The sequence below is a fragment of the Clarias gariepinus genome, chromosome 16 (assembly GCF_024256425.1).
Source record: "Clarias gariepinus isolate MV-2021 ecotype Netherlands chromosome 16, CGAR_prim_01v2, whole genome shotgun sequence".
Classification (NCBI taxonomy): Eukaryota; Metazoa; Chordata; class Actinopteri; order Siluriformes; family Clariidae; genus Clarias; species Clarias gariepinus.
In genome coordinates, this window is record NC_071115.1 from 5,303,124 (window position 1) to 5,329,034 (window position 25,911).

The following is a 25,911-nucleotide window of genomic DNA, read 5'->3' on the forward strand; positions in this document are numbered from 1 at the left end:
AATTCTTAATGGGATTAAGATTTGGGGAGTTTCCAGGCCATAGACCCAAAAGTTCAACATTTTTCATCCCAGAGCCACTTAGTTATCACTTTTGCCTTATGGCACTGTGCTACATCGTGCTGGAAAATGCATTTATTACCAAACTTTTGTTAGAAGTTGCTGTTGGGTGTTTTGGTACCATTCTTTATTCATGGCTGTGTTTTTGGGCAAAATTGATTGAGCCCTCTCCCTTGGATGAGAAGCAACCCCACACATGAATGGTCTCAGGATGCTTTACTGTTGGCATGACACGACTGATGGTAGCACTCACCTTTTCTTCTCTGGACAAGCCTTTTCCCAGATGCCCCAAACAATTGGAAAGAGGCTTCATCTGAGAATATGACTTTGCTCCAGTTCTCAGCAGTCCATTCACCATACTTTCTGCAGAAGATCAATCTGTCCCTGATGTTTTTTCTGAAGAGAAGTGGCTTCTTTGCTGCCCTTCTTGACACCAGGCCATCTTCCAAAAGTCTTTGCCTCACTGTTCATTCAGATGCGCTCACACCTGCCTGCTGCCATTCCTGAGAAAGCTCTGCACTGGTGGCACTCCGATCCCGCAGCTAAAATCCTCTTTAGGAGACGGTCCTGGCACTTGCTGGACTTAGACATTCTGAAGCCTTCTTAACAAGAATTGAACCTCTTTCCTTGAAGTTCTTGATGATCCTATAAATTGTTGATTTAGGTGCAATCTTAGTAGCCACAATATCCTTGCCTGTGAAGCCATTTTTATGCAATGCAATGATGGCTGCATGCGTTTCTTTGCAGGTCACCATGGTTAACAATGGAAGAACAATGATTTCAAGCATCACCCTCCCTTTAACATGTCAAGTCTGCCATTCAAACCCAATCAGCCTGACATAATGATCTCAAGACAAGAACTTTTGTCTTGTGCTCATCAACATTCTCACCTGAGTTAAAGTTAAAAGAGTTAAAGAGTTTGGGATTAAGTAAATTTTCATGACAAAGAAGCACTATGCAATATTTATGTAAAACTTTTGGCCACGACTGTACACCACAAAATCAAGAACCAGTAGATAAGTTTATATCCTGCAAAAACCACACTGACTGCTGCTATAAAGAACTCCAAATGTGCCATAATTAATGACTGTTGATCATGCAATTTTTAGAAGGATAAATTTATGCTGAATACAGTGGAACCCTTGATTATGAGCATACTTCATTCCGGTAGCGGGCTTATATTTGAAAACACTCATAATCCAAAGGACATTTTCCCATAAGAAATAATGGAAACTCAAACCATTAATTCCACTAACCACATACAGTGGAACCTCAGATTACGAGCATAATTTGTTCCGGAGGCAGGCTTGTATTCCAAAATGCTCGTAAATCAAAGCAAATTTTCCCATAAGAAATAAATTCAAATTATTCATTCCACAGCCCCAAAAAATAAATACATAAAAATACCACAAAATATAAAGTAAACCAAATTAACCTGCACTTTAAAAAAAGTTAAACTAAATCCCATCAGAAGTGTTTCTATTTATGCGCACAGGTGCTGTGTGTTTTGTGTTTTTCTTTCTCTTGCGCTGCAGTGTGTGTGTTATGTGTGCGTATGTAATTTGACACTGCACCGGTTCACACTCTCTTTTGCCTTTACTGTGTGTCAGTGTTTGAGTGTGTGTGTTGTGTTTTTTTTTCTCCACTGCACACATAACACACACTCTGCAGCGCAATAGAAAGAAAAACAAGCACACACACGGATGTTGATTATACCAGTAAGAGACGAGCACTAAGACCCAGCAGGGGAGATGATTACCCGCAGCGCAAGAGAGAGAAAAAACGTTAGCTCAGTTGTGATCACGTGACGCTCAGCATTAAATCAAGAAGCGCATGCGTGATACATGATACTCAGTGCTCGTAAGCCAAGATAGTGCTCGTTTCCAGGTCAAAATTTATTAAAATCTTTGCTTGTCTTGTGGAACACTTGCAAACCACGTTACTCGTAAAGTAAAAATAAAACAAATTAACCTGCACTTTACCTTTAAAAAAAGTCAAAATAAATCCCAACAGAAGTGTTTCCGTTTATGCGTGAGGCTTAAGTGAGAGAAGAGGAGTAATCATCACCTCCCGCCCTTCTCATCTTACACAGTAAACCTTTCTCCCCTTCTGCTCTCTTATTTAAGTTTCACACAAACACATTAACGAAAGTTTTATCGGACAAATTAGCAAGGAACATCGCTAGTGACACTCGCGTGAGCGCATACTAAAGGAATCACTGCTGTAAAGTAAAACAAACAAATTAACCTGCACTTTACCTTTAAAAAATCGCGACAGAGCAGTGTTTCTGTGTAGAGCAGAGAGAAAGAGTGTGTGTGAGAAATTGAGAGAAGAAGGGGGTGGGGGGTGAAAAGGCATGAGTGTGTGTGGGAAGGGGCATACTGTCAAATTACACACGCGCACACGTAACAGGCCGATACTGAGAGGAAGGAAATGTTTCTTTAACCTCTCTAATGAGACTTTCTTTTGCTTTACCAAGACTTGCTCATTTTTCAAATGTCAAAATTTATTAAACATTTTTGCTTGTCTTGTGGAATGCTCACAAACCGTGTTACTCGGAATCCGTGGTTCCACCGTATATGCTGTGTGGGTGGATGGATGTTTGTGTGTGTTTTTTGATAAAGGTTGACACTTATTTTGCGCAAAGGGATGGCACTTTAATTTAGTTGTACTTGTTAATGATGAAGACTAATCTATTCTGTAGACAGGGCCCAAGGTGATTGGAAGGCTTGCACTTTAATCACCAACTTGAAAGTTGCACTTTAATCACCAACATACTTCAGGTTCAGTGGTTTTTGGGTGCTGAAGATGCTTTACTGCTTATGTTTATAAAGAGTCCTCATCTAGTACCCCATAAAACTTTGAGTGTTTTAGCCATGTTTTGATTTTTTTTTATGTATAGGACTGTGCAGTATAAAGTGACATAGTTTGATCAATTAAATTATTTGTATATCGCTTTTAACAATTGAAATTGTCAAAGAGCAGTTTTGTGACATTGTCACGAAGCATTTTTACACAATCAAAAAATAATTTATGTTTGTATGAAATGTGTATGAATCAAAATTATATCATTGTCCCTAATTATCAAGCCAAGGACGACGGCGATGGAGGCAAGGAAAAACTCAGAGATGACAGTAGGAAAGAAAGAAGACTCAAGTAGATTGTAGGAAACTCCATTCCTGAACTATCGAGTGACCATAATACTCTACGTCCATGAGTCCCCCAGATCTGCTCCTTTACCTAAAGCAAACCTATTTACAAAAATGTGTGGCTAAATAAATAGGTTTTAGTCTAGACTTTAACACTGAGATTGTGTCTGAGTCCCGAACATTAATTGAAAGGCTGTTCCATAACTTTTGGGGTTGTAAAAAAAAAGCTCAGCCCTCAGCTTTAGTTTTCATAATATGAGGTACTGGCAAGCAGCCTGAATCCTTTGATTGAAGTAGGCGTGGCGGATCGTTAGACACTAGCAGTTCGCTCAGATACTGTGGCGCGAGACCATTTAATGCTTTATACGTCAACAGTAGTATTTTAAAATTAATGCAAAATTTCACAGGAAACCAATGCAGTGTAGATAAGATAGGGGTTATGTGCTCATATCTTCTGGATCTACTATCCAACTCAAGCTTGTTTATGCACCTAGTTGAACAATCAGACAGTAAGGTGTTACAATAGTCCAACCTAGAGGTGATAAAAGCATAAATTAGTTTTTCTGTATCGTTTAGTGACAATATATTCCTTATCTTGGCAATATTTCTGAGGTGAAAGGTGCTATTCTGGTAATATTATCTACATGTGCTTCAAATGAAAGGCTGGAATCTATAATCACACTGAGGTATTTTACTGCTGCACTTCATGGAACAGAAAGGCCATTTAAAGAAACAGTGTGATCAAAAACCTTGCTTCTAGCTGAATGCAGTCCTATGACTAGAACTTCTGTCTTATTAGGATTAAGCAGAAGGAAGTTAATTAGCATCCAGTCTCTTATATCCTTTATGCATTGCTCAAATTTAGTAAGCTGGTTTTTCTCATCTCGTTTTGCTGAGATGTATAACTGTGTGTCATCAGCATAACAATAAAAACTAATACCATGCCCACAAATTATGTTCCCCAGAGGAAGCAGGTAAAGAGAAAAAAGCAGTGGGCCTAAAACTGAACACTGTGGAACACCAAACTCCGCTTGAGAACATGGAGTCACCATTTAAATATACAAACTAATAACTATCAGTCAAAGGATCTGAGCCAGGAGAGGGCCGTTCCCCTAATTTCTACTACATTTTCTAATCTGTGAAGGAGAATACTATGATCAATAATGTCAAAAGCTGCACTGAGGTCGAGTAACACAAGTATAGTGACTCTATACTGAGACACGTGAAATTAGCCAGGCCTTTAGGGGCGCCAGCGGCAGTGGTTAGGTGTATCCCGGGAGCCAGAGCACCGGACATAGCAGAGAATCTTAGGGCTCTAGGACAGCACAGGTTCTCCAAGATAGTAGTACATGCTGGAGCTAACGATATACGCCTTCGTCAGTCAGAGGTTAGTAAGAATAACTTTATAGAGGTGTTTAAATTAGCGAAGGTGATGTCCAATGGAGTAGTATGCTCTGGTCCCATCCCAATGAGGCGTGGTGACATAACTTACAGCAGGTTATGTTCGCTGAACCGCTGGATGTCCAGGTGGTGCTCCGAAAACAACGTGGGCTTCATTGATAATTGGAAGACCTTTGAGGGCAAAGCTGGCCTGTTAGGGCGGGACAGTGTCCATCCCACTCGGGAAGGTGCTGCTCTCATTTCTTGCAGTATAGCTCATAGTCTCAGAAGAGGCCTAGTTAATCGGTGACAATCCAGAGCCCAGGCCAGGGAGCAGACAGACAGGCTAAACCAAGCGTCTGCTAGCTGCATAGAGTCGTCATTCAGGGTTTACTGTATTGAGACTGTGTCTGTTCCCCGAGCTAAAAACAAATTTAGAAAGACTCAGAAAGTCTGTTTTAGTAATTTAATTAACATAAAGACCACAAACTTGGATCAGACTGAATGCGCAGCCGGCACCTCTGATCTGAAGCTAGGACTGTTAAATATTAGATCTCTCGCATCTAAAGCAGTTATAGTTAATGATATTATCACGGATCAGGAGTTTGATATACTCTGTTTAACAGAAACCTGGATTAAACAGGACGAGTATGTAGCTCTAAATGAAGCTAGCCCTCCTGGATACAGCTACATACACCAGCCTCGGTTAACTGGTAGAGGAGGAGGCGTCGCAGTTATTCACAATGATAATTTGACTATTGTACAAAAACATGGACACAAATTTAATTCAATTGAAATTCTTTACAGTAACATAAGTGTATTTAACTATATTAAGTTAGCTCAGTCGATCCCGCTAATTGTCATTTACAGACCTCCAGGGCCGTACTCTGAATTTCTTAGTGAATTTGCAGATTTCCTCTTAAACCTAGTCGTTTCTGTAGACAAAGTGTTAATTGCTGGAGATTTTAATATTCATTTTGAAAACCCAGAAGACTCTCTGAGAACTGCATTTATGTCCATACTGGACTCGGTAGGAGTAAATCAGTGTGTAGTAGGACCCACTCATAAAGCAGGTCACACTTTAGATTTAATAATATTATTCGGATTAAGTATAAGAAATTTATTCACAATCCCACTATCTGAAGTTATCTCAGATCACTATCTTGTCTCAATTCAAGTGTGTCACAGTAATAACGTACGCACAGCGCCGCTCTACCGTATGAAACGTACATTCACATCAACTACCAAACAGAGTTTTATCAGTAATCTCCCAGAGTTCCCAACTTCGATTAGATCACCGTCTGACCCCACAGAACTCGATCAGGCGACATTTCGCTATACCTTAGATAATGTAGCTCCAGTTAAAAGAAAAATTATTAGAGATAAGAAACTTGCTCCCTGGTATAACGATCACACGCGCACTTTGAAACAGACCGCTCGGAAATTAGAACGTAAATGGCGTCAAACTAAATTGCTAGTATTTCAAATAGCATGGAAGGAGAGCATCCTGAACTATAGAAAAGCTCTTAGTGTAGCTAGATCAACATATCTCTCCACTCTTATAGAAAATAACAAAAATAATCCTAGATTCTTATTTAATGCTGTAGCCAAATTAACCAGAAATAAGACCCCTGCAGAAATCTCCACAACAACATCATGCAATAGTGAGGACTTCATGAACTTTTTTAATAATAAAATTGTAAATATTAGGCATAAAATTGAGGTTTTGAAACTGAACAATGTAATTGATGCAGATGTTAATCTAGCCATGTCAGATCAGAACCTAGAATACTTTACTCCCCTTGAAGAGAATGAACTAATTTCACTCATCTCTTCTGCAAATTCATCAACCTGTATATTAGATCCTGTACCGACACATTTTCTTAAACAGATAGTACCAGCAATAACAGAACCCCTGTTAAGAATAATTAATTCTTCACTCAGCATTGGTTATGTTCCAAAATCTTTTAAATTATCAGTTATCAAACCAATAATTAAGAAACCTGACCTCGACCCCGTCAGCTGTCCAGTTACAGGCCAATATCAAACCTCCCCTTTATCTCTAAGATTCTGGAAAAGATAGTAGCGGAGCAGCTATGCTCATATCTACATAGAAATGGCATACATGAACTGTATCAGTCAGGATTTAGGCCTCATCACAGTACAGAGACAGCACTCGTTAAAGTAGTAAATGACATTCTATTGGCCTCTGATCAGGGTTGTGTAACTATGCTTGTATTACTCGACATCAGTGCAGCTTTTGACACAGTTGATCACGCTATTCTTCTTCACAGATTAGAAAATGTAGTAGGAATTAAGGGTACAGCCCTCTCCTGGCTCAGATCCTATCTGACCCATCGTTATCAGTATGTAGACTTAAATGGTGATTATTCTGCATCTTCTCTAGTGGAGTTTGGCGTTCCGCAGGGTTCAGTTTTAGGTCCACTGCTTTTTTCCCTTTACATGCTTCCTCTGGGCAACATAATCCGTAAGCATGGTATTAGTTTTCATTGTTATGCTGACGATACACAGTTATATGTCTCAGCAAAACCTGATGAGAAAAAACAGCTTACTAAAATTGAGCAATGTGTGCAGGACATAAGAAATTGGATGCTAATTAACTTCCTTCTGCTAAATCCGGATAAGACAGAAGTTCTAGTCATAGGACCGCATACAGCTAGGAGTAAAATTTTAGATCACACCGTAACTTTAGATGGCCTTTCTGTTCCATCAAGTGCAACAGTAAAAGACCTTGGTGTGATTATTGATTCCAGCCTTTCATTTGAAGCTCATGTAGATAATATTACCAGGATAGCATTCTTTCACCTCAGAAATATTGCCAGGATAAGAAATTTATTGTCGCTAAACGATGCAGAAAAACTAGTTCATGCTTTTATCACCTCTAGGTTGGACTATTGTAATGCCGTACTGTCTGGTTGTTCAGCTAGATGCATAAATAAGCTTCAGCTAGTCCAGAATGCAGCAGCGAGAGTCCTCACTAGAACCAGAAGATATGAGCACATCACCCCTATCTTATCCTCACTGCATTGGCTCCCTGTGAAATTTCGCATTGATTTTAAAATACTACTATTGACATATAAAGCATTAAATGGTCTCGCGCCACAGTACCTGAGCGAACTGCTAGTGTCTTACGAACCGCCACGCCTACTTCGATCAAAGGATGCAGGCTGCTTGTCAGTACCGCGTATTATGAAAAATACCGCTGGGGGCAGAGCTTTTTCTTACAAAGCCCCCAAATTATGGAATAGTCTTCCAAATAGTATTCGGGACTCAGACACAGTCTCAGTGTTTAAGTCCAGGCTAAAAACCTATTTATTTAGCCAAGCATTTTTATAAATAGATTTGCCATAGGTAAAGAAGCAGATCTGGGGGACTCATGGACGTAGAGTATTATGGTGAACTGGTATGTTTGGATGCTGTCTTCCTCACTCTCATTGATCACTCAGGTTTGTTGATGGTGAGGTGATTGGTTGCTTTACATCTCAGGAAGCCCTCATGTCTGTGTTTCCTTCTGGCTCTCCCTTTTAGTTATGCTGTCATAGTTAGTTCTGCCGGAGTCTCTGCTTGCACTCTACAGTTAATATACATTCACATTATACATTGTGTGAATGTGACCATACCTAACTGCCATCTCTCCTCTTCTTCTCTTTCCCCCCCTCTTTCTCTTTCCTCTCTCCTCCTGTCTCCCCCTTTCACTCTTTCTCTCTCTCTGTCGAGCTACACATGTCGTTCCCGAGCTGCCAGTGATCCAGACTCCCTCTGCCCTCCGGACCTGTCTGACCCATCCTGGTGCCCCGCTTCTGGCTGAAGATCTCGTCACATGGATGCCCCGTGTGTCTCTCTGGGATGCGTCTGGTGTCTGGGGATGATTCTCTCTACCTAGAAAATGGTTCTGGCCTTGACTGGTGTTGGCAACTGTTTCTCTGGGGGCTTGACAGTTCGATAGTTCATGACTGGAACTTCTTACAAGTCTACCTGGGTCTTCAATAACTACCTGGACTCCATATTAATATCAATTAACATCAGCTATTATAGCTGAACTGCCTCCCACCCTACACACTGTATAAATGCAGATCATTTACTGCTTTCTGTTTCACCCAGATGAGGATGGGTTCCCTGTTGAGTCTGGTTCCTCTCAAGGTTTCTTCCTATTACCATCTCAGGAAGTTTTTCCTTGCCACTGTCGCCCTCGGCTTGCTCACCAGGGACAAACTGACCATTTTGATTCATACAAATTCACATTTCATACTAACTTAAATAATTCTTTTGACTGTGTAAAGCTGTTTCGCGGCAATGAAAATTGCTAAAAGCGCTATACAAATAAAATTGAATTGAATTGAATTGAAGTAACGAAGTACAAATACTTAAGTAGAAATTTTGGGTATCTACACTTTACTGGAGTAATTATTTTTCAGCTGACTTTTTACTTCTACTCCTTACATTTTCACACAATTATCTGTACTTTCTACTCATTTAAAAATACCCTCGTTAATCCTATTTTATTTCAGCTTGTCATTAAAAAAAACAAACAAACAAAAAAAACATCCGGATAAAGCGAATTTGATTGTGGTTGGATGAGAAGTATAAACACACCATTCCGACACCCTATTGGTTGGTACGCGATCCATCTCACCTGCACATGACATCATGTCACACACTCCAGCAAGGACGTTTGAATAAAATAGCATTTTCGGTTGATAAGGTTGTGATAAGTAGACGAAAATGTCCGTGATAGAGACTTCGAGCGAAATGTCACAACCAGGCACCAGCGAGGAAGGTAACAGCACCAGAAAGGGAACAGGAATTATATATATATATTATATTTACACACACACACACACACACACATATAATATTTTTTTTTATTAATCACTTGTATTAATCATTCATTCTGACAGCACTAATGTACATTTACATTCCAATAAAGGTTACCGATGACACGCCTCTGAAGTTAAAATACTTTTAGGCAACTAGTTATCATATTTTCTTCTCCATGAAACATGTTAATGCTCAGTAGTACACATATATGGTTCTTTAATGTATTTGCATTGTACTAAAATTATTTTTCAATTGCCATATACAGTATCCCAAATCACTATGGCCGTTAAAAAATACAACAAAAAAACAACACTTTTCCTTTTTGTTTATGAGGTGTTAGTGCAGTATATAGGCCAGTGGCACAGCCTAAGCTTTTATCCTTAATGCTTTTCCCCCCCTTAAGTTACTTTTACTTTTATACTTTAAGTAGTTTTGAAACCAGTACTTTTACACTTTTACTTGAGTAAAAAGTTTGAGTTGATACTTCAACTTCTAAAGAAGTCTTTTTAAACCCTAGTATCTATACTATCTTCTACTCAAGTAATGAATGTGAATACTTTTGATACCACTGCTCTGATCAGAGGCCAATAGGGGGTCATTTACTAGTTTAACGAGTGTTAACTGTAAATGTACAAATTTGTTTATGCTATTTCTATTTAGATATGAGCATAGCTGCTGCGCTACTACCTTTTCCAAAATCTTAGAAATAAAGGGGAGGTTTGATATTGGACTGTAATTGGACAGCTGACAGGGGGCGAGGTCGGGTTTCCTAATTAGAGCTTTAATAACTGCTCATTTAAAAGGTTTTGGAACATACCCAATGCTGAGTGAAGAGTTAATTATTTTCAACAGGGGTTCCGTTATTGCTTGTATTGATCTAATTCACAGGTTGATGATTTTTCTGAAGAGATAAGTGAAATTAGTTCATTCTCTTCAAGAGGAGTAAAGTATTCTAGGTTCTGATGTAGTGTGGTTAGTTTATCATCTATATCACTTAAATTGTCTGGTTTCCAAGACTAAATTTTTTGCCTTTTTTTTTTTTTTTTACGATTTTGTAATTAAAAAAGTTCATGAAATCCTGAATACTGTATGTTGTTGTTGTGGAGATTTCTGCAGTGACCTTGTTTCTAGTTAATTTTGCTACAGTATGAAATAAAAATCTAGGATTATTTTTGTTGTTTTCTATTAAAGTGGAGAGATACGTTGATCTAGCTACACTAAAAGCTTTTCTATAGTTCAGGATGCTCTCCTTCCATGCTATTTGAAATATCAACAATTTAGTTTGATGTCATTTACATTTTGATTTTCGAGCGGTTGTTATACCAGGGAGCGAGTTTCTTATCTCTAATCATTTTCCTTTTAACTGGAGCTACATTAACTAAGATTTAAAGAATGTTGACCCTAAATATTATCGAGTTCTGTGGAGTCAGATGGTGATCCAACCAAAGTTGATAACTCGGGGAGATTACTGATAAGGCTCGGTGTGGTATTTGATGTAAATCTATGTTTAAAGCAGTAGCGTGGTGCTGTGCGTACATTATCACTATGACACACTTTAATTGAAACAAGATAGTGATATTTCTTATACTCAATCTGAGGGATAATATTAAATCTAAAGTGTGACCTGCTTTATAAATGGGTCCTACTACACACTGATTCACTCCTACTGAGCCCAGTATGGCCATGTTCTCAGAGGGTCTTCTGGATTCTTAAAATGAATATTAAAGTCTACAGCAATTAACAATTTGTCTACAGAAACAACCAGGTTTGTAAGGAAATCAGCAAATTTATAGAGAAATTCAGAGTATCGCCCTGGAGGTCTGTAAATGATAATTAGTGAGATTGATTGAGCAGACTTCATATTTGTAGCTACACTTTTTGTTATAATATGTTTGTAGTCAGATTATCATTGTAAATAAGTGCAACGCCTCCTCCACTAGCAGTTAGCCGAGGCTGGTGTATGTAGAAGGACTAGCTTCATTTAGATCTACATATTCATTCACTTTAATCTAGTCTGCTCCCTGGCCTGGGCTCTGGGTAGTCACCGATTAACTAGGCCTCTTCAAAGACTATGTGTTATACTATACAAGAAATGAGAGCAGCACCTTCCCGAGTGGGATGGACACCGTTCTTCCCCAACAGGCCAGCTTTGCTCTCAAAGGTACTTCAATTATCTATAAAGCCCACATTATTTTTGGAGCACCACCTGGACCTTGGTACCCTCTGATTGACAAAGGTGTATATCATTAGCTCCAGCATGTACCACTATCTTAGAGAACCTATGCTGTCCTAAAGCCCTAAGATTACCTGCCATGTCTGGTGCTCTGGCTCCCGGGATACACGCACCACTAGGCGCACCAGCGGCCTAGCTAATTTCACGAGTCTCCTATAACCAGACCTCTTAGATTTCTCAGTGGGTGCATCACTAAGGAGAGCAAACCTGTTGGACACGTGAAGCACATAGGGGGTGTTCTCCATTGGGCTAGCCTAAGCCTTAGCTTTGGCTGAACAAGAATGCCTAATGCCGAAGTCGGGAGCTGGCTATCTTCGGCTGCGGCACCCAGACTTTACGCTACGGGAATTACGCTACTCTCTAACACACTTGAAAGCCTGGATGGGCTCCTCTAACCCTAATATCTTCTCTGTCAGAGTGCTCACGAATACACACATATCACAAATAAAGTTATTTCTAATGACAGAGGAAGAATGTCTAAACATCCTGCACTCTACACACTGAATGAGCAGAATATTGGACATGATAACGTACCTAAGGGGTCGGGGTAGCTCAGTGGTTAAGGCTTTGGACTACGGTTCAAAAGATCCTAGGTTCAAACCCCACAACTACCAAGTTGCCACTGTTGGACCCTTGAGCAAGGCCCTTAACACTCAACTGCTCAGATGTGTAATAAGATAAAAATGTAAGTTGCTCTGGATAAGAGCATCTGCCAATTGCCCAAATGTAATGATGGAATTGTTTATTTGTAAGGCAGAGTTTTAATTGTTTGGAGATGGATTCCGCTTATTGTTCTTAGACGAAGAGATGCGGGCATTCCCCGAAAAGTGCAAAAATGGAAAAAGGCAAAAGTCCAGTAGTATTAGAACGTAAAAACTAGTTACTATTATTATTTTGTACAAATGGAAAAAGCAGTAAAATTTAAACGCTGATACAAACAAGGAACTTTTGCGGTAACAATATAAAAACAGGGAGCTACGTCTGAACTGAACTAAATTTTATTTCATTTTCATTCACTATACAAACATGACCATGCGAAAAATTTAATAGGTTACATAGGCGAGGAAATAGCACAGATACACACGATTACATGTTTTTCTGGTTGTTTCTATGACAAAAAAAATCTTAACATGCTCATTTTGAAAGTTGTAAATTTTTTGCGACATCAGTCACATATTCCGGTAGTGGTAAAATTTACACAAAAGTGATAACTTTTGTTCTACCTTGACATATCCGAGAACTCAAGTGCACAAACCACCTCTTCATAAGCACACATTTTTAATCATCACTGACCTATACTGTATTGAGTGTGTGGTGACTTAGGTGGCTAAAGCTCTCGGTTGGTGATTTAAGAGTCTGGGTTCGAGCCCTGCCGTTGGTGGTTGCCACTCACCATACTACCTAGTGCCACCTGTGCCAAGTTGTGTGGTGCCAGGGGTAGCTCAGTGGTTAAGGCATTGGACTACGGTTTGGAAGATCCCAGGTTCAAACCCCACAACCACCAAGTTGCCACTGTTGGGCCCTTGAGCAAGGCCCTTAACCCTCAACTGCTCAAATGTATATAAAAAAAACGTAAGTCGCTTTGGATAAGAGCGTCTGCCAAATGCCTAAATGTGTGTGGATCAGATGGTCCACTGTGACCCCTTGATGAGAGCAGGTGAAAGGAAGTATTGACCTATGCTTGGGTTTTAAGTTACTATATGCTTCCTAGACACAGTCTATAACAACTATAAAGATGTTCAAGTAATGTTTGCTTAGGCCATAAGCTCTCTCTCTCTCGATACCATTCACAACCACATTATAGTACTTTGGAAAGTGAGTGTGGGTGAGCTTCTACATGGCCAAAACAACTTTCTACAAAAATATAATTTTAAACTAGATACAGTTCTTGGAGAAATTTTAAAGTAGGTGGACATGGGTGCATTGCTTTTCCTGGGTAAAAAATGTTGAACATGGCTTAATAGTAGGCCATAGGATCCTTGAGATTTGGCCATTCTCCTCTCCTGGAGGTGTATGTACAGTATGTATGTGTGAGAGAAGAGGTGTGGTTTAGCTCAATTGTTTTATGAAGGCCTGTGCCTGCATGTCTCACACTGAGGACACTCTAATTCAACATCAGAGTGTAAAATTAATGTGAACATTTTTTTAAAGGTCTCAAACAACCCTTGATAAGTTCCAAATGATTTGACCAATCTTTTTCATTGAAAGTTTAAACAAGACCGGAGACTGTCACCATTTTGATATGTTTTATGAGCGATTATGCAAAATTAAGCATGCATCAGTGGGAGAGAGATAAAAAGGAAGAAGCAGTTTTTTTTAGTTTGACATGAACTGATGTCTTGTCATATGTCTTGTTTTCCAATCATACAAAAGACAAGTAAGCTAGGAATGATGGGAGCAATGTGGTTTAGCATGGGTACAAAACACATCCTCATAGGTCAAATTCTGAAATCAAAAAATGATAATTTGGGAAATAAATGTGTGTCAAATTTCTTTGAAAAATAATAGTATATTATTTTGTAGATCATATTAAATGTTCTGTATCAAATTCCTTAAAATTTCCTTCTTAACCCAACTACAATCAAGGACTTTATTTTTTTTTTGTGCTGTGTTTATCAACTTGCTTAATGAGGTAATGTGTTCTAGACAAGATAATTACGCTCTTCACACATAAGGTCCAATCAAATGGAAGGGCCAATAAAATCCTAACTCCTGTCATCTGTTAGGAGGCCCAATTAGTAACTCAACAGGCGTGGAAGATCATCAAACTATTTAGAAAGGTTTGAAGACGTGTTTTTGTCACTGCATAAATAGCAGGTGGTGTGGTAGGTCTGGTATGCTTGCAATCGGCTATTGACTACAATGGGGTTCAACTATGTGGGAGTTAGTGTGGTGCTGCTAGTTGCAGTTGGACTGTCAACAGCACAAGTGCTGTCACTGGGGCATTTTCAAGTTCCTGCAGGATTTCAACCTAATGTACCAGGGCAGGCTTCACCTCAAGGGAGTGTTGGGTTACCTTCTCAATCAATGCAGAGTGTTTCCCAAATTGGAAGCCCTGTAGGAGCCCCACTTGGACTGCAGCTTCAAACTCCTCTGGGCTCTCAACAACAGCAAGTTTTGCAGCATCTAGTGAAGAACCTGACTTGGCGTTATCCAACACCCCCAAAGATCCCTACTCCACCAACCTATGTGAACCCTCCAGGACAGGGTGATTCTATTCCTACCCAGGGTGTAACAGCAAGATGCAATGAGACTGCGGTGCATGTAGAAGTGAGCACAGGTGTGTTTGGAAGCAGTACAACCCTCAATGTTGCTGCGCTCACACTGGGAGGCTGTGCTGCCACAGGGATGGATGCTTCGTCTCGGTTCCTTATCTATGAAGCACCATTGTATGGTTGCAACAGTGCTTTGACTGTAAGCCTTTCATGACCACACAACTCAATTTTCCTTTAAGATTGTTGGAAATCTAGGTTTTTTTTTTTTTTTTGGTTTTTTTTTCCCAGGTGACTGCAGATGAGCTGGTCTATATCTTCACTCTTGGTGTTGCTTCAGCCCCAATAAGTGGTACTCCCATTCTGAGGAATGCTGGAATTGGTGTCTTCATTGAGTGTCACTATCCAAGGTATTTTACCATACCGGTAATTGTTTGGTGGCTGGGGAACATGGTTTTTTTTTTTTTTTTTTTTTTTAAATCTTGTCTTTTGAATGCTTTCTAGATTCCACAATGTGAGTAGCAATGCTCTCCTGCCTGCTTGGATCCCATTTGCTTCTGCCCAAGCTGCTGAGGAGCTTCTTGTTTTCTCCTTGAGGCTTATGATGGGTTTGTATCTAGTTGAGCTGTAGCTTGATTGTGTTAAGCTTTTATTTACTATTTTCTTTTTTCTCTTTCCCTTGTAGATGACTGGATCACTGAAAGGACATCCAACCAGTACTACCTGGGTCAACTTATAAACATTAAGGCATCAGTTATGCAGTTCAACCATGTGCCCCTGCGTGTCCTTATAGATGGCTGTGTGGCAACTGCAGTCCCTGACCTCACTGCAGTCCCCCGATATTCCTTCATTGAAAACCATGGGTAAGTGGGGATCTTCTTAACCCCTTTGTGTTTGAGCTGACCTGACTGTAGCTCTCCCCAGGTGCCTGATTGATACGAAGATTACACACTCTGGTTCCCGGTTCATGCCTCAAACTCAAGCAAATGAGCTAGGGTTTCAGCTGGAAGCCTTCACATTTCAACAATCGAACAGTAGCTTGGTAAGGAGTGATTGTACAGGATGTGGTGGCAAGTTTTCAAGCCAGAAATTAACTTGTCTTCCTTGTATGCAGGTCTACATTGCATGCATCTTGAAGGCAACAGTTGCATCTGCCTCTGCTGATGCTGAGCACAAGGCTTGTTCGTTCTCCAACAATGGGTATGTTGCTATAATTGTAAAGGCCTAATGCTGAGATGTGACTCCTAATGACCACTCTTCTTCCTAGATGGACTGCTGCATATGGTCCTAACCAGGTATGCAATTGTTGTGACAGCAGCTGTGGCATGAGAAAGGGACGTGACCTGTCCTCAGAGCAAGGTATCTGAGGGCACTATTGGCCTTTTTGTAGGATGTTTTTTAGGTTGTGACTTTGTATGCTGACCTTGCTATTTGTATTTCCTGTTGCATTTGCAGAGTTCCAGGTGGAGAAGGAAGTCAGCCTTGGTCCAATCATGATTTTGAAATAATTCAGTCTAATGACTTGTTTGCCTAAATAAAATTTTAAAACATCTCTTGTAATTATTTTGCGTTTTGTTAACATTTGTCTAGAATGAAATTGTTTGCTTCTGAGGGTTCCCAGGCAGGGTTTGATCTATGCAGGGAATTTTGACCCAATACTAGAGGGCTAGCCAAAAGATAATGGCCAAGGTGCCCTGCTCTAAATTTGAGTAGGAACAATCCAGACAAATACTTGCCAGTGCTTCATGCCTCTGAATCCAATAGAGTTTGGTTTTAAGACTTGACAACCGCTATTTTAATGTGGATATGGAAGCCGGTATGATGGGAAGGTTTCTAATTTGCCATTCATGGTGTTTCAAGCATCAACACCCACTTCAGGTTTGGTAGTTTATGCATGCCGTAGAGGCTTTACTGCTTACGTTTAGTCCTTATGTAGTACCCCCATAAAACCCAGAGGATTTTTTTTTTTTTAATATATGTATGGGGCTTAGGATTGTGCAGTTTAGCATGACACCATTTTAATCAACTATGCAAAAAATTGAATCGGTTACATAGGAAAAATGGCTTTTTTTTTTTTCTCAATCAAAAACTTTATGCTCCATTGGGTTCTATATTTTGACATTCCCCTATACCAGTAGTGGTAAAATTTACATAAGTACCTTTTTACTCTACCTTGATCTCTAAAAACTCAAGTGCATACGTGATCTGTCCATAAGCTATTTTTTTTTTTTTTTTTTCAATAGTCATTGACCTATACTGTCTTGAGGGTGTGGTGGCTCAGGTGTCTATGGCAGTAGGTTGGTGGTTTGAGCCCCACCTTTAGTTGTTGCCACAGCCCATACTACCCAGCCACTGCATGCAGTGTTGACCAAGCTCGGTTAAAAAAATGAAAGGATTGCATCAGGATAAGTATTTGGCATAACTTTTTCCAAGTTTGTGTGGATCAGATGGTCTTCTGTAACCACTTGAGAGCAGCTGCAAGTATTGACCCATGCTTGGGTTTTAAGTTACTATATGCTCCCTGGGAACTTAAATCAATTTACCCATTTTCCTCTAACTTCTATAAATCACCAACAGAACTCATTGTTTCTTACATCAATCTGTTTAAAGTCTGGAGACTTTTCTCTCACAACAGTTTTTTAAATGTTAGTGAGCAGATCTCTTACACCAACCATGCTGTGATTGCAGTCGTAGGCAATGCACCTTCCCCCATTTTGTTTGTTTTGAACATTTACCTTGACAGGTGTGTGAAGTTGCCTAAACCATGAGCATAATTAAGAGTGAAATCCCTCTACCACAGTCTATAATAGCCATAAAGAAGTTCATTTGCTTAGGCTGTAAGCTACCTTTCAATACCATTCACAGCCACATTATACTGTATTACTCTGGAAAGTTAATGTGGGTAAGCTCCTACATGGCCAAAACAACTTCAATTTCTACAAAAAAAAGCTTTTAAACTAGATACAGTTCCTGGAGATATTGTGAAGTAGGCACACATGGATGCATTGCTTTTCTTGAGTAAAATGGTTAACATGGCTTATTTGTAGGCCATAGGATCCTTGAGATTTAGTCGTTTTTTTTTCCTGGAGGTGTGTGTATGTGGGCAGGAAAGGGTTTGGTTTGTCCCAGTTGTCTTTTAAATATCTGTGTTTTTTTGCTGAATCACTGTGTGTCCACTGTAGAAATCCCATTACAGTCTACAAAGTGTTGTTTGCAGTAATTTAGGGGTTAAGTATTTTTTATTAACATGAACTAATCGGTTGAACTGCATTTGGTCAAAGAGTTTTTGAGCCCTTTAATGTCAAATGTCTTGTTTTCCAATAATACAAAAAACAGGTACGCTAGGATTGAGGAGAGCATGTGGTTTGACATAGGTACAAAACAGACAGTGGTGTCAAAAGAATTCACATTCATTACTTGAGTAGAAGTATAGATACTAGGGTTTAAAAAGACATTTTTTAGGAGTTGAAGTATCAATTCAAGCTTTTTATTCAAGTAAAAGTGTAAAAGTACTGGTTTCAACACTACTTAAAGTATAAAAGTAAAAGTAACTGAAAGGGGGAAAAGCATTAAGGATAAAAGATTAGGCTGTGCCACGGGCCTATATACTGCACTAACACCTCATAAAAAAAGAAAAGTTTTTGTTGTTTTTTTTAATGGCCATAGTGACTTGGGATACTGTATATGGCAATTAAAAAAGAATGCATTTTAGTACAATGCAATACATTAATGAACCATATATGTGTACTTATGAGCATTAACATGTTTTATGGAGAAGAAGATATGATAACTATTTGCATATAAATATTTTAATTGTTCAAAAAGTCAAACTTTAAAAGTCAGCTGAAAAATAATTACTCCAGTAAAGTATAGATACCCCAAATTTCTACTTAAATAAGGTAACGAAGTACTTGTACTTCGTTACTTGACACCTCTGAAAACAGATCCTCATAACTCAAAAACATTGCAGCCATTGAGTTCTAAAATGAGAAAAAAGGTCATTTGGGGAAAATCATCTATCAGATTCCTTAGAAGAATATAATTTAATTTTTTTGTAGATAATAATAAACATTTAAGGCAATCCAAGACATTTAATTCATAACCCTTTCCTTTTTTTCACCCAACTGTACAAACAAGGACTTTAATTATTCTTCTGTGCTGTGGCAACTTGCTTAATGATGTCATGTGACCTAGACGAGATATTTACGCTCTTCACACATAAGGTCCAAACAAATGCAAGGACCAATAAAATCCTAATTCCTGTCATCTGTTAGAAAGTCCAATTAGTAACTCAACAGGCGTGGAAGATCATCAAACTACTTGGAAAGGTTTGAAGTCACTGCATAAATAGCAGGTGGTGTGGTAGTTCTTGTATGCTTGCAATCGGCGGGTGACTACAATGGGGTTCAACTATGTGGGAGTTAGTGTGGTGTTGCTAGTTGCGGTTGGGCTGTCAACAGCACAAGTGCTGTCACTGGGGCATTTTCAAGTTCCTGCAGGATTTCAACCTAATGCACCAGGGCAGGTTTCACCTCAAGGGAGTGTTGGGATACCTTCTCAATTAATGCAGAGTGTTTCCCAAATTGGAAGCCTTGTAGGAGCACCACTTGGACTGCAGCTTCAAACTCCTCTGGGCTCTCAACAACAGCAAGTCTTGCAGCATCTAGTGAAGAACCTGACTTGGCGTTATCCAACACCCCCAAAGATCCCTACTCCACCAACCTATGTGAACCCTCCAGGACAGGGTGATTCTATTCCTACCCAGGGTGTAACAGCAAGATGCAATGAGACTGCGGTGCATGTAGAAGTGAGCACAGGTGTGTTTGGAAGCAGTACAACCCTCAATGTTGCTGCGCTCACACTGGGAGGCTGTGCTGCCACAGGGATGGATGCTTCTTCTCGGTTCCTTATCTATGAAGCACCATTGTATGGCTGCAACAGTGCTTTGACTGTAAGCCTCCCACTGCCACATACCTTTATTTTTCCTTTTAAGCTTGTTAGACACTTGGATTTAACTTGTATTTTTCCCTTTCAGGTGACTGCAGATGAGCTGGTCTATATCTTCACTCTTGGTGTTGCTTCAGCCCCAATAAGTGGGACTCCCATTCTGAGGAATGCTGGAATTGGTGTCTTCATTGAGTGTCACTATCCAAGGTATTTCACCATACCAATAATTGTTTGGTGGTGGGGGAACATGTTTTTTTTTTTTTTTTTTTTTTTTTTTTTTTAAATCTTGTCTTTGAATGCTTTTCAGATTCCACAATGTGAGTAGCAATGCTCTCCTGCCTGCTTGGATCCCATTTGCTTCTGCCCAAGCTGCTGAGGAGCTTCTTGTTTTCTCCTTGAGGCTCATGATGGGTTTGTATCTAGTTAAGCTGTACCTTGATTGTGTGAATCCTCTATTTATTTATATATTCTTTTTTTTTTTCCCTTGTAGATGACTGGGTCACTGAAAGAACATCCAACCAGTATTACCTGGGTCAGCTTATAAACATTAAGGCATCAGTAATGCAGTTCAACCATGTGCCCCTGCGTGTCCTTATAGATGGCTGTGTGGCCACTGCAGTCCCTGACCTCAGTGCAGTCCCCAGATATTCCTTCATTGAAAACCATGGGTAAGTGGGGTTCTTCTTAACCCTTTGTGTTTTAGCTGACCTGACTGTAGCTCTCCCTAGGTGCCTGATTGATACGAAGATTACACACTCTGGTTCCCGGTTCATGCCTCAAACTCAAGCAAATGAGCTAGGGTTTCAGCTGGAAGCCTTTACATTTCAACAATCGAACAGTAGCTTGGTAAGGAGTGATTGTACAGAGGACAATGTGGCAAGTTTTCAAGCCAGAAAGTAACTTGTTTTCCGTGTTTTCAGGTGTATATTGCATGCATCTTAAAGGCAACCGCTGCATCTGCCTCTGCTGATGCTGAGCACAAGGCTTGTTCGTTCTCTAACAATGGGTATGTTGCTATTATTGTGATGGCCTTATGATGATGAGATGCAACTCCTAACGTCCACTTTTCTCCCTAGATGGACTGCTGCATATGGTTCTAACCAGGTATGCAGTTGTTGTGACAGCAGCTGTGCCATGAGAAAGGGGCGGGACTTGTCCGCAGAGCAAGGTACATGAGGAAGCACTGTTGGCCTTTTTGTAGACTGTCCATGTTTTGGAAATGTGGCTTTTTACTCTGACCTTGTAATTTGTTTTTCCTGTTGCATTTGCAGGCTTTCAGGTGGAGAAGGAAGTTAGCCTTGGTCCAATCATGATTCTGAGATAATTTGGTCTATTGACTCTTGTTTGCCTAAATAAAATTTAAAAATCTGAGGTTCCTTTGCATTTTGTTAAAACATTTGTCTAGAATGAAATTGTTTACTTTTGAGGGTTCTCACTGCCTCTTTCCAAACCAGACAGGGTTTGATCTATGCAGGGAGTTTTGATTATGATCCAATACTAGAGGGCTAGCCAAAAGATAATGGACATCAAGGTGGCCTGCTCCAAACCTGGAACAACGTTCAAACACTTGACAGTACTCCTTCCCTATGAATCTATTAGTTGGGTGTTCGGGGTTTTCTTGGGTCTTAAACAATTTCAATGTGGAGATGGAATCCCACGTGATAAGGTACAACTTGGAAGCCTCTGGTGTTTCAAGCATCAACACACACACTTCAGGTTTGGTGGTTTATGCATGCCGGAGAGGCTTTACTGCTTATGTTTAGTCCTTATGTAGTACCCTATAAAAGCCAGAATCTTTTTATTTATTTTTTTTTATTTTTTTTTTATATATATATAAATGTATGGGGCTTAGGATTGTGCAGTAATGCATGACATCCCATTCGGCACAACCTAGGCAATATATGCTAAACTTGATCAACTATATAAACATGACTATGCAAAAAAATTAATGGGTTACACAGGAAAAGAGCCACTTTTTTCTGGTCTTGATCAAAAACTTTATGCTCATTGGGTTCTGTATTTTGACATTCCCCTATTCCAGTAGTGGTAAAATTTACATAAGTACCTTTTACTCTACCTTGATCTCTGAAAACTCAAGTGCATACACCATCTGTCCATAAGCAAATTTATTAGTCATTGACCTATACTTAAGGGTGTGGTGGCTCAGCTGTCTATGGCACTAGTTTGGTGGTTTGAGCCCCACCTTTAGTTGTTGCCACACCCCATACTACCCAGCCACTGCATGCAGTGCTGGCCAAGCTAGGTTAGAAAAATGGGAGGATTACATGAGGTAAGGTATTTGGCATAAAACTTTTTCCAACTTGAGTGTTGGACCAGATGGTCTTCTGTAACCCCTTGAGAGCAGCCTAAAGGAAGTATTGACCCAAGCTTGGGTTTTAAGTTACTATATGCTCCCCTGGAACTTGAATCCATCTAGCCATTTTCCTGACATATCAACCACCAGCAGAACTCTTTTTTTCTTACATCAATCTGTTTAAAGTCTGTAGATTTTCATATCAACAGTTTCTTAAATGTTAGTAAGCTGATCTCTTACACCAACCATGCCATGGTTGCAGTCATAGGCGTTGCACTTTTCCCCCATTTTGTTTGTTTTGAACATTTACCTTGACAGGTGTGTGAAGTTGCCTATACCATGAGCAGACTTAAGAGTGAAATCCCTCTCCCACAGTCTATAATAACCATAAAGAAGTTCAGGTATTGTTTGCTTAGGCAGAGGTAGTATTTTGCTGAATCACTGTGTCCACTGTGGAAATCCCATTGTAGTCTACAGAGTGTTTGCAGTAATTCAGGGTTAAGTATTTTTGATTAAAATGAACTGATGGCTTGAACTGCATTTGGTCAAAGAGTTTTTGAGCCCTTCAACGTCAAATGTCTTGTTTTCCAATAATAGAAAAGACAAGTATGCTAAGATTGAGGGGAGCATGTGGTTTGGCATAGGTACAAAACAGATCCTCATACCTTAAAAACATTGTAGCCATTGAGTGCTAAAATCAGAAAAAAGATAATTTGGGGGAAATCATCTGCCAGATTCCTTAAAAGAATGGTATTTAATTTTTTTTTGTAGACCATATTAAACATTTGAGGCAACCCAAGACATTTCATTCATAACCATTTTCTTTTTAACCCAACTGTACAATCAAAGTTTTTAATTATTCTTCTGTGCTGTGGCAACTTGCTTAATGAGGTCATGTGACCTAGACTAGATAATTACGCTCTTCACACATAAGGTCCAATCAAATGCTAAGTCCAATAAAATCCTAATTCCTGTCATCTGTTAGGAAGTCCAATTAGTAACTCAACAGGCGTGTAAGATCATCAAACTACTTGGAAAGGTTTGAAGACACTGCATAAATAGCAAGTGGTGTGGTAGTTCCGGTATGCTTGCAATTGGCTGTTGACTACAATGGGGTTCAACTATGTGGGAGTTAGTGTGGTGCTGCTAGTTGTAGTTGGGCTGTCAACAGCACAAGTGCTGTCACTGGGGCATTTTCAAGTTCCTGCAGGATTTCAACCTAATGTACCAGGGCAGGCTTCACCTCAAGGGAGTGTTGGGTCACCTTCTCAATCAATGCAGAGTGTTTCCCAAATTGGAAGCCCTGTAGGAGCACCACTTGGACTGCAGCTTCAAACTCCTCTGGGCTCTCAACAACAGCAAGTCTTGCAGCATCTAGTGAAGAACCTGACTTGGCGTTATCCAACACCCCCAAAGATCCCTATGCCACCAACCTATGTGAACCCTCCAGGACAGGGTGATGCTGTTCCTACCCAGGGTGTAACGGCAAGATGCAATGAGACTGCAGTGCATGTAGAAGTGAGCACAGGTGTGTTTGGAAGCAGTACAACCCTCAATGTTGCTGCGCTCACACTGGGAGGCTGTGCTGCCACAGGGATGGATGCTTCTTCTCGGTTCCTTATCTATGAAGCACCATTGTATGGCTGCAACAGTGCTTTGACTGTAAGCCTTTCATGACAACACAATTCAATTTTCCTTTAAGATTGTTGGAAATCTAGATTTTTTTTTTCCCCCTCCCCAGGTGACTGCGGATGAGCTGGTCTATATCTTCACTCTTGGTGTTGCTTCAGCCCCAATAAGTGGGACTCCCATTCTGAGGAATGCTGGAATTGGTGTCTTCATTGAGTGTCACTATCCAAGGTATTTCACCATACCAATAATTGTTTGGTGGTGGGGGAACATGTCGGTGTTTTTTTTTTTTTTTTTTTTTTTTTTTATTTAAATTTTGTCCATGAATGCTTTCCAGATTCCACAATGTGAGTAGCAATGCTCTCCTGCCTGCTTGGATCCCATTTGCTTCTGCCCAAGCTGCTGAGGAGCTTCTTGTTTTCTCCTTGAGGCTCATGATGGGTTTGTATCTAGTTGAGCTGTAGCTTGATTTTGTGAATCTTTTATTTACTAACATGGTTTTGTCTTGTAGATGACTGGGTCACTGAAAGAACATCCAATCAGTACTACCTGGGTCAGCTTATAAACATTAAGGCATCAGTTTTGCAGTTCAACCATGTGCCCCTGCGTGTCCTTGTAGATGGCTGTGTGGCCACTGCAGTCCCTGACCTCAGTGCAGTCCCCAGATATTCCTTCATTGAAAACCATGGGTAAGTGGGGTTCTCTTGGCTTTTTTTTAGGGGTGATCTCGGTTTCTGACTAACTATTTCCCAGGTGCCTGATTGATACGAAGATTACACACTCTGGTTCCCGGTTCATGCCTCAAACTCAAGCAAATGAGCTAGGGTTTCAGCTGGAATCCTTTACATTTCAACAGTCGAACAGTAGCTTGGTAAGGAGTGATTGTAAAGGTGGTGAGGTGGCAAGTTTTCAAGCCAGAAAGAAACTTGTTTTTCGTGTTTGCAGGTCTACATTGCATGCGTCTTGAAGGCAACAGCTGCATCTGCCCCTGCTGATGCCGAGCACAAGACTTGTTCGTTCTTTAACAATGGGTATGTTGCTATAATTGTGATGGTAGAATGCTGATGAGCCATGATTTAACAAGACTGTTTTCTTTTAGCTGGACTGCTGCATATGGTCCTAACCAGGTATGCAGTTGTTGTGACAGTAGCTGTGCCATGAGGAAGGGCCGTGATCTGTCCTCAGAGCAAGGTATTTGAGAATCCCTTCAGTCTTTGCTGTAAGACCTGCCTTTTCGTTATTACTACTTTTTTTTTTTTTTTTTATTTATTAATGTGACTTTTTCTCCTCTTTGCAGGCTTCCATGTGGAGAAGAAAGTAAGCCTTGGTCCAATCAGGGTTCTAAAAAATGAATGGTAGTCAAATGACTCATTTTGTCTGAATAAATTTTAATACTTCTCATGTGATGCCTTATTACTTTACACTCTGACTGTCTCACTTTCTTTTATAAACTGGCTGTGGTCTAAAACAGTTATTGCTTGCTCTATGGGCCCTAAACACAATGGGTATTCTCTTGCTGCTTAAAACCAAAATGCATGTGGCCAGGGAATGTCAACTCGTTATAACCAAAAAAAAAACTGAAGGAAAAAATGTCTAAGGGGACAGTGTCAATGTCTAACAGTATACTGACTAGCTAGTGCCCATGAACCTTACATGGTCCCTTTTGTTGAATATTCCTAAAGAGTAAAACAGACTCCAAAATGACAAAGGCTTAATTTAATTCATGGCTGTTAAACTTATTTGCGTGTAGTGCCAACTTGAGTCTCAAGCAGCTTTTTTTTTTTTTTTTTTTTTAGGTTTTGCAAGCTTCTAAATGATTTAGTGACAACCTGTAATGTAGCCTCTCTTGGATGGCTGTTAAAGTTTTAGATGCCTTCTTTAGAATTCCAGCCATTAAGGCTTCACCTTCTTGCTAGCTGAATTTTTCTTTCTCTGAAGATCTGCTTAGTTGGCAGAAGCTTTTTTTCTTTTTTCTTTTTTTTTTTTTTCCGATCCAGATCTGACATGTAACCTGGAAACACTAGTCTTCCAGTTAAGTGAGGGCTTTATAAAAGTATGTTTCCTGGCTGTTCACATGGGCTGCATTAAGGCCACACAGGTGATTTGTTACCTCCTGTTATCATTAACCTATCAATTCTATATATATTCAGA

The 25,911-nt window shown here is 39.9% G+C and overlaps 3 protein-coding genes across 4 annotated transcripts; all 3 read left to right on the forward strand.

Annotated features, from left to right (window-relative positions):
* The first annotated feature begins 14,490 nt into the window (after positions 1-14,490).
* Positions 14,491-16,422, forward strand: LOC128544555 (zona pellucida sperm-binding protein 3-like). The gene is made up of 8 exons (XM_053514754.1): positions 14,491-15,072; positions 15,162-15,280; positions 15,375-15,478; positions 15,556-15,733; positions 15,795-15,912; positions 15,985-16,070; positions 16,138-16,229; positions 16,326-16,422. Exons 1-8 carry the CDS (start codon positions 14,521-14,523, stop codon positions 16,376-16,378), a joined length of 1,302 nt encoding a protein of 433 aa, XP_053370729.1. The 5' UTR covers positions 14,491-14,520; the 3' UTR covers positions 16,379-16,422.
* A 2,845-nt stretch (positions 16,423-19,267) lies between these two features.
* On the forward strand, positions 19,268-21,188 carry LOC128544587 (zona pellucida sperm-binding protein 3-like). Of its 2 annotated transcripts, XM_053514805.1 has the most exons (8): positions 19,268-19,821; positions 19,906-20,024; positions 20,125-20,228; positions 20,308-20,485; positions 20,546-20,663; positions 20,738-20,823; positions 20,894-20,985; positions 21,089-21,188. In XM_053514805.1, exons 1-8 carry the CDS (start codon positions 19,270-19,272, stop codon positions 21,139-21,141), a joined length of 1,302 nt encoding a protein of 433 aa, XP_053370780.1. In that variant the 5' UTR covers positions 19,268-19,269; the 3' UTR covers positions 21,142-21,188. The 2 variants fall into 2 exon arrangements, with proteins under 2 accessions (XP_053370780.1, XP_053370779.1); XM_053514804.1 differs by having other exon boundaries at positions 19,268-20,024.
* A 2,021-nt stretch (positions 21,189-23,209) lies between these two features.
* On the forward strand, positions 23,210-25,161 carry LOC128544588 (zona pellucida sperm-binding protein 3-like). The gene is made up of 8 exons (XM_053514806.1): positions 23,210-23,793; positions 23,873-23,991; positions 24,098-24,201; positions 24,272-24,449; positions 24,514-24,631; positions 24,706-24,791; positions 24,860-24,951; positions 25,058-25,161. Exons 1-8 carry the CDS (start codon positions 23,242-23,244, stop codon positions 25,117-25,119), a joined length of 1,311 nt encoding a protein of 436 aa, XP_053370781.1. The 5' UTR covers positions 23,210-23,241; the 3' UTR covers positions 25,120-25,161.
* The last annotated feature ends 750 nt before the right edge of the window (positions 25,162-25,911 follow it).

Bases quoted from the DNA above. Each gene is read 5' to 3' on its own strand.
- LOC128544555 (XM_053514754.1), top strand. From the start codon at position 14,521: ATGGGGTTCAACTATGTGGGAGTTAGTGTGGTGCTGCTAGTTGCAGTT. The intron at 15,281-15,374 runs GTATTTTACCAT...AATGCTTTCTAG, and splicing joins ATTGAGTGTCACTATCCAAG to ATTCCACAATGTGAGTAGCA. The intron at 16,230-16,325 runs GTATCTGAGGGC...TTGCATTTGCAG, and splicing joins TGACCTGTCCTCAGAGCAAG to AGTTCCAGGTGGAGAAGGAA.
- LOC128544588 (XM_053514806.1), top strand. From the start codon at position 23,242: ATGGGGTTCAACTATGTGGGAGTTAGTGTGGTGCTGCTAGTTGTAGTT. The intron at 23,794-23,872 runs GTAAGCCTTTCA...CCCCCTCCCCAG, and splicing joins GCTGCAACAGTGCTTTGACT to GTGACTGCGGATGAGCTGGT. The intron at 23,992-24,097 runs GTATTTCACCAT...AATGCTTTCCAG, and splicing joins ATTGAGTGTCACTATCCAAG to ATTCCACAATGTGAGTAGCA.
- LOC128544587 (XM_053514804.1), top strand. From the start codon at position 19,270: ATGGGGTTCAACTATGTGGGAGTTAGTGTGGTGTTGCTAGTTGCGGTT. The intron at 20,025-20,124 runs GTATTTCACCAT...AATGCTTTTCAG, and splicing joins ATTGAGTGTCACTATCCAAG to ATTCCACAATGTGAGTAGCA. The intron at 20,824-20,893 runs GTATGTTGCTAT...TTTTCTCCCTAG, and splicing joins TGTTCGTTCTCTAACAATGG to ATGGACTGCTGCATATGGTT.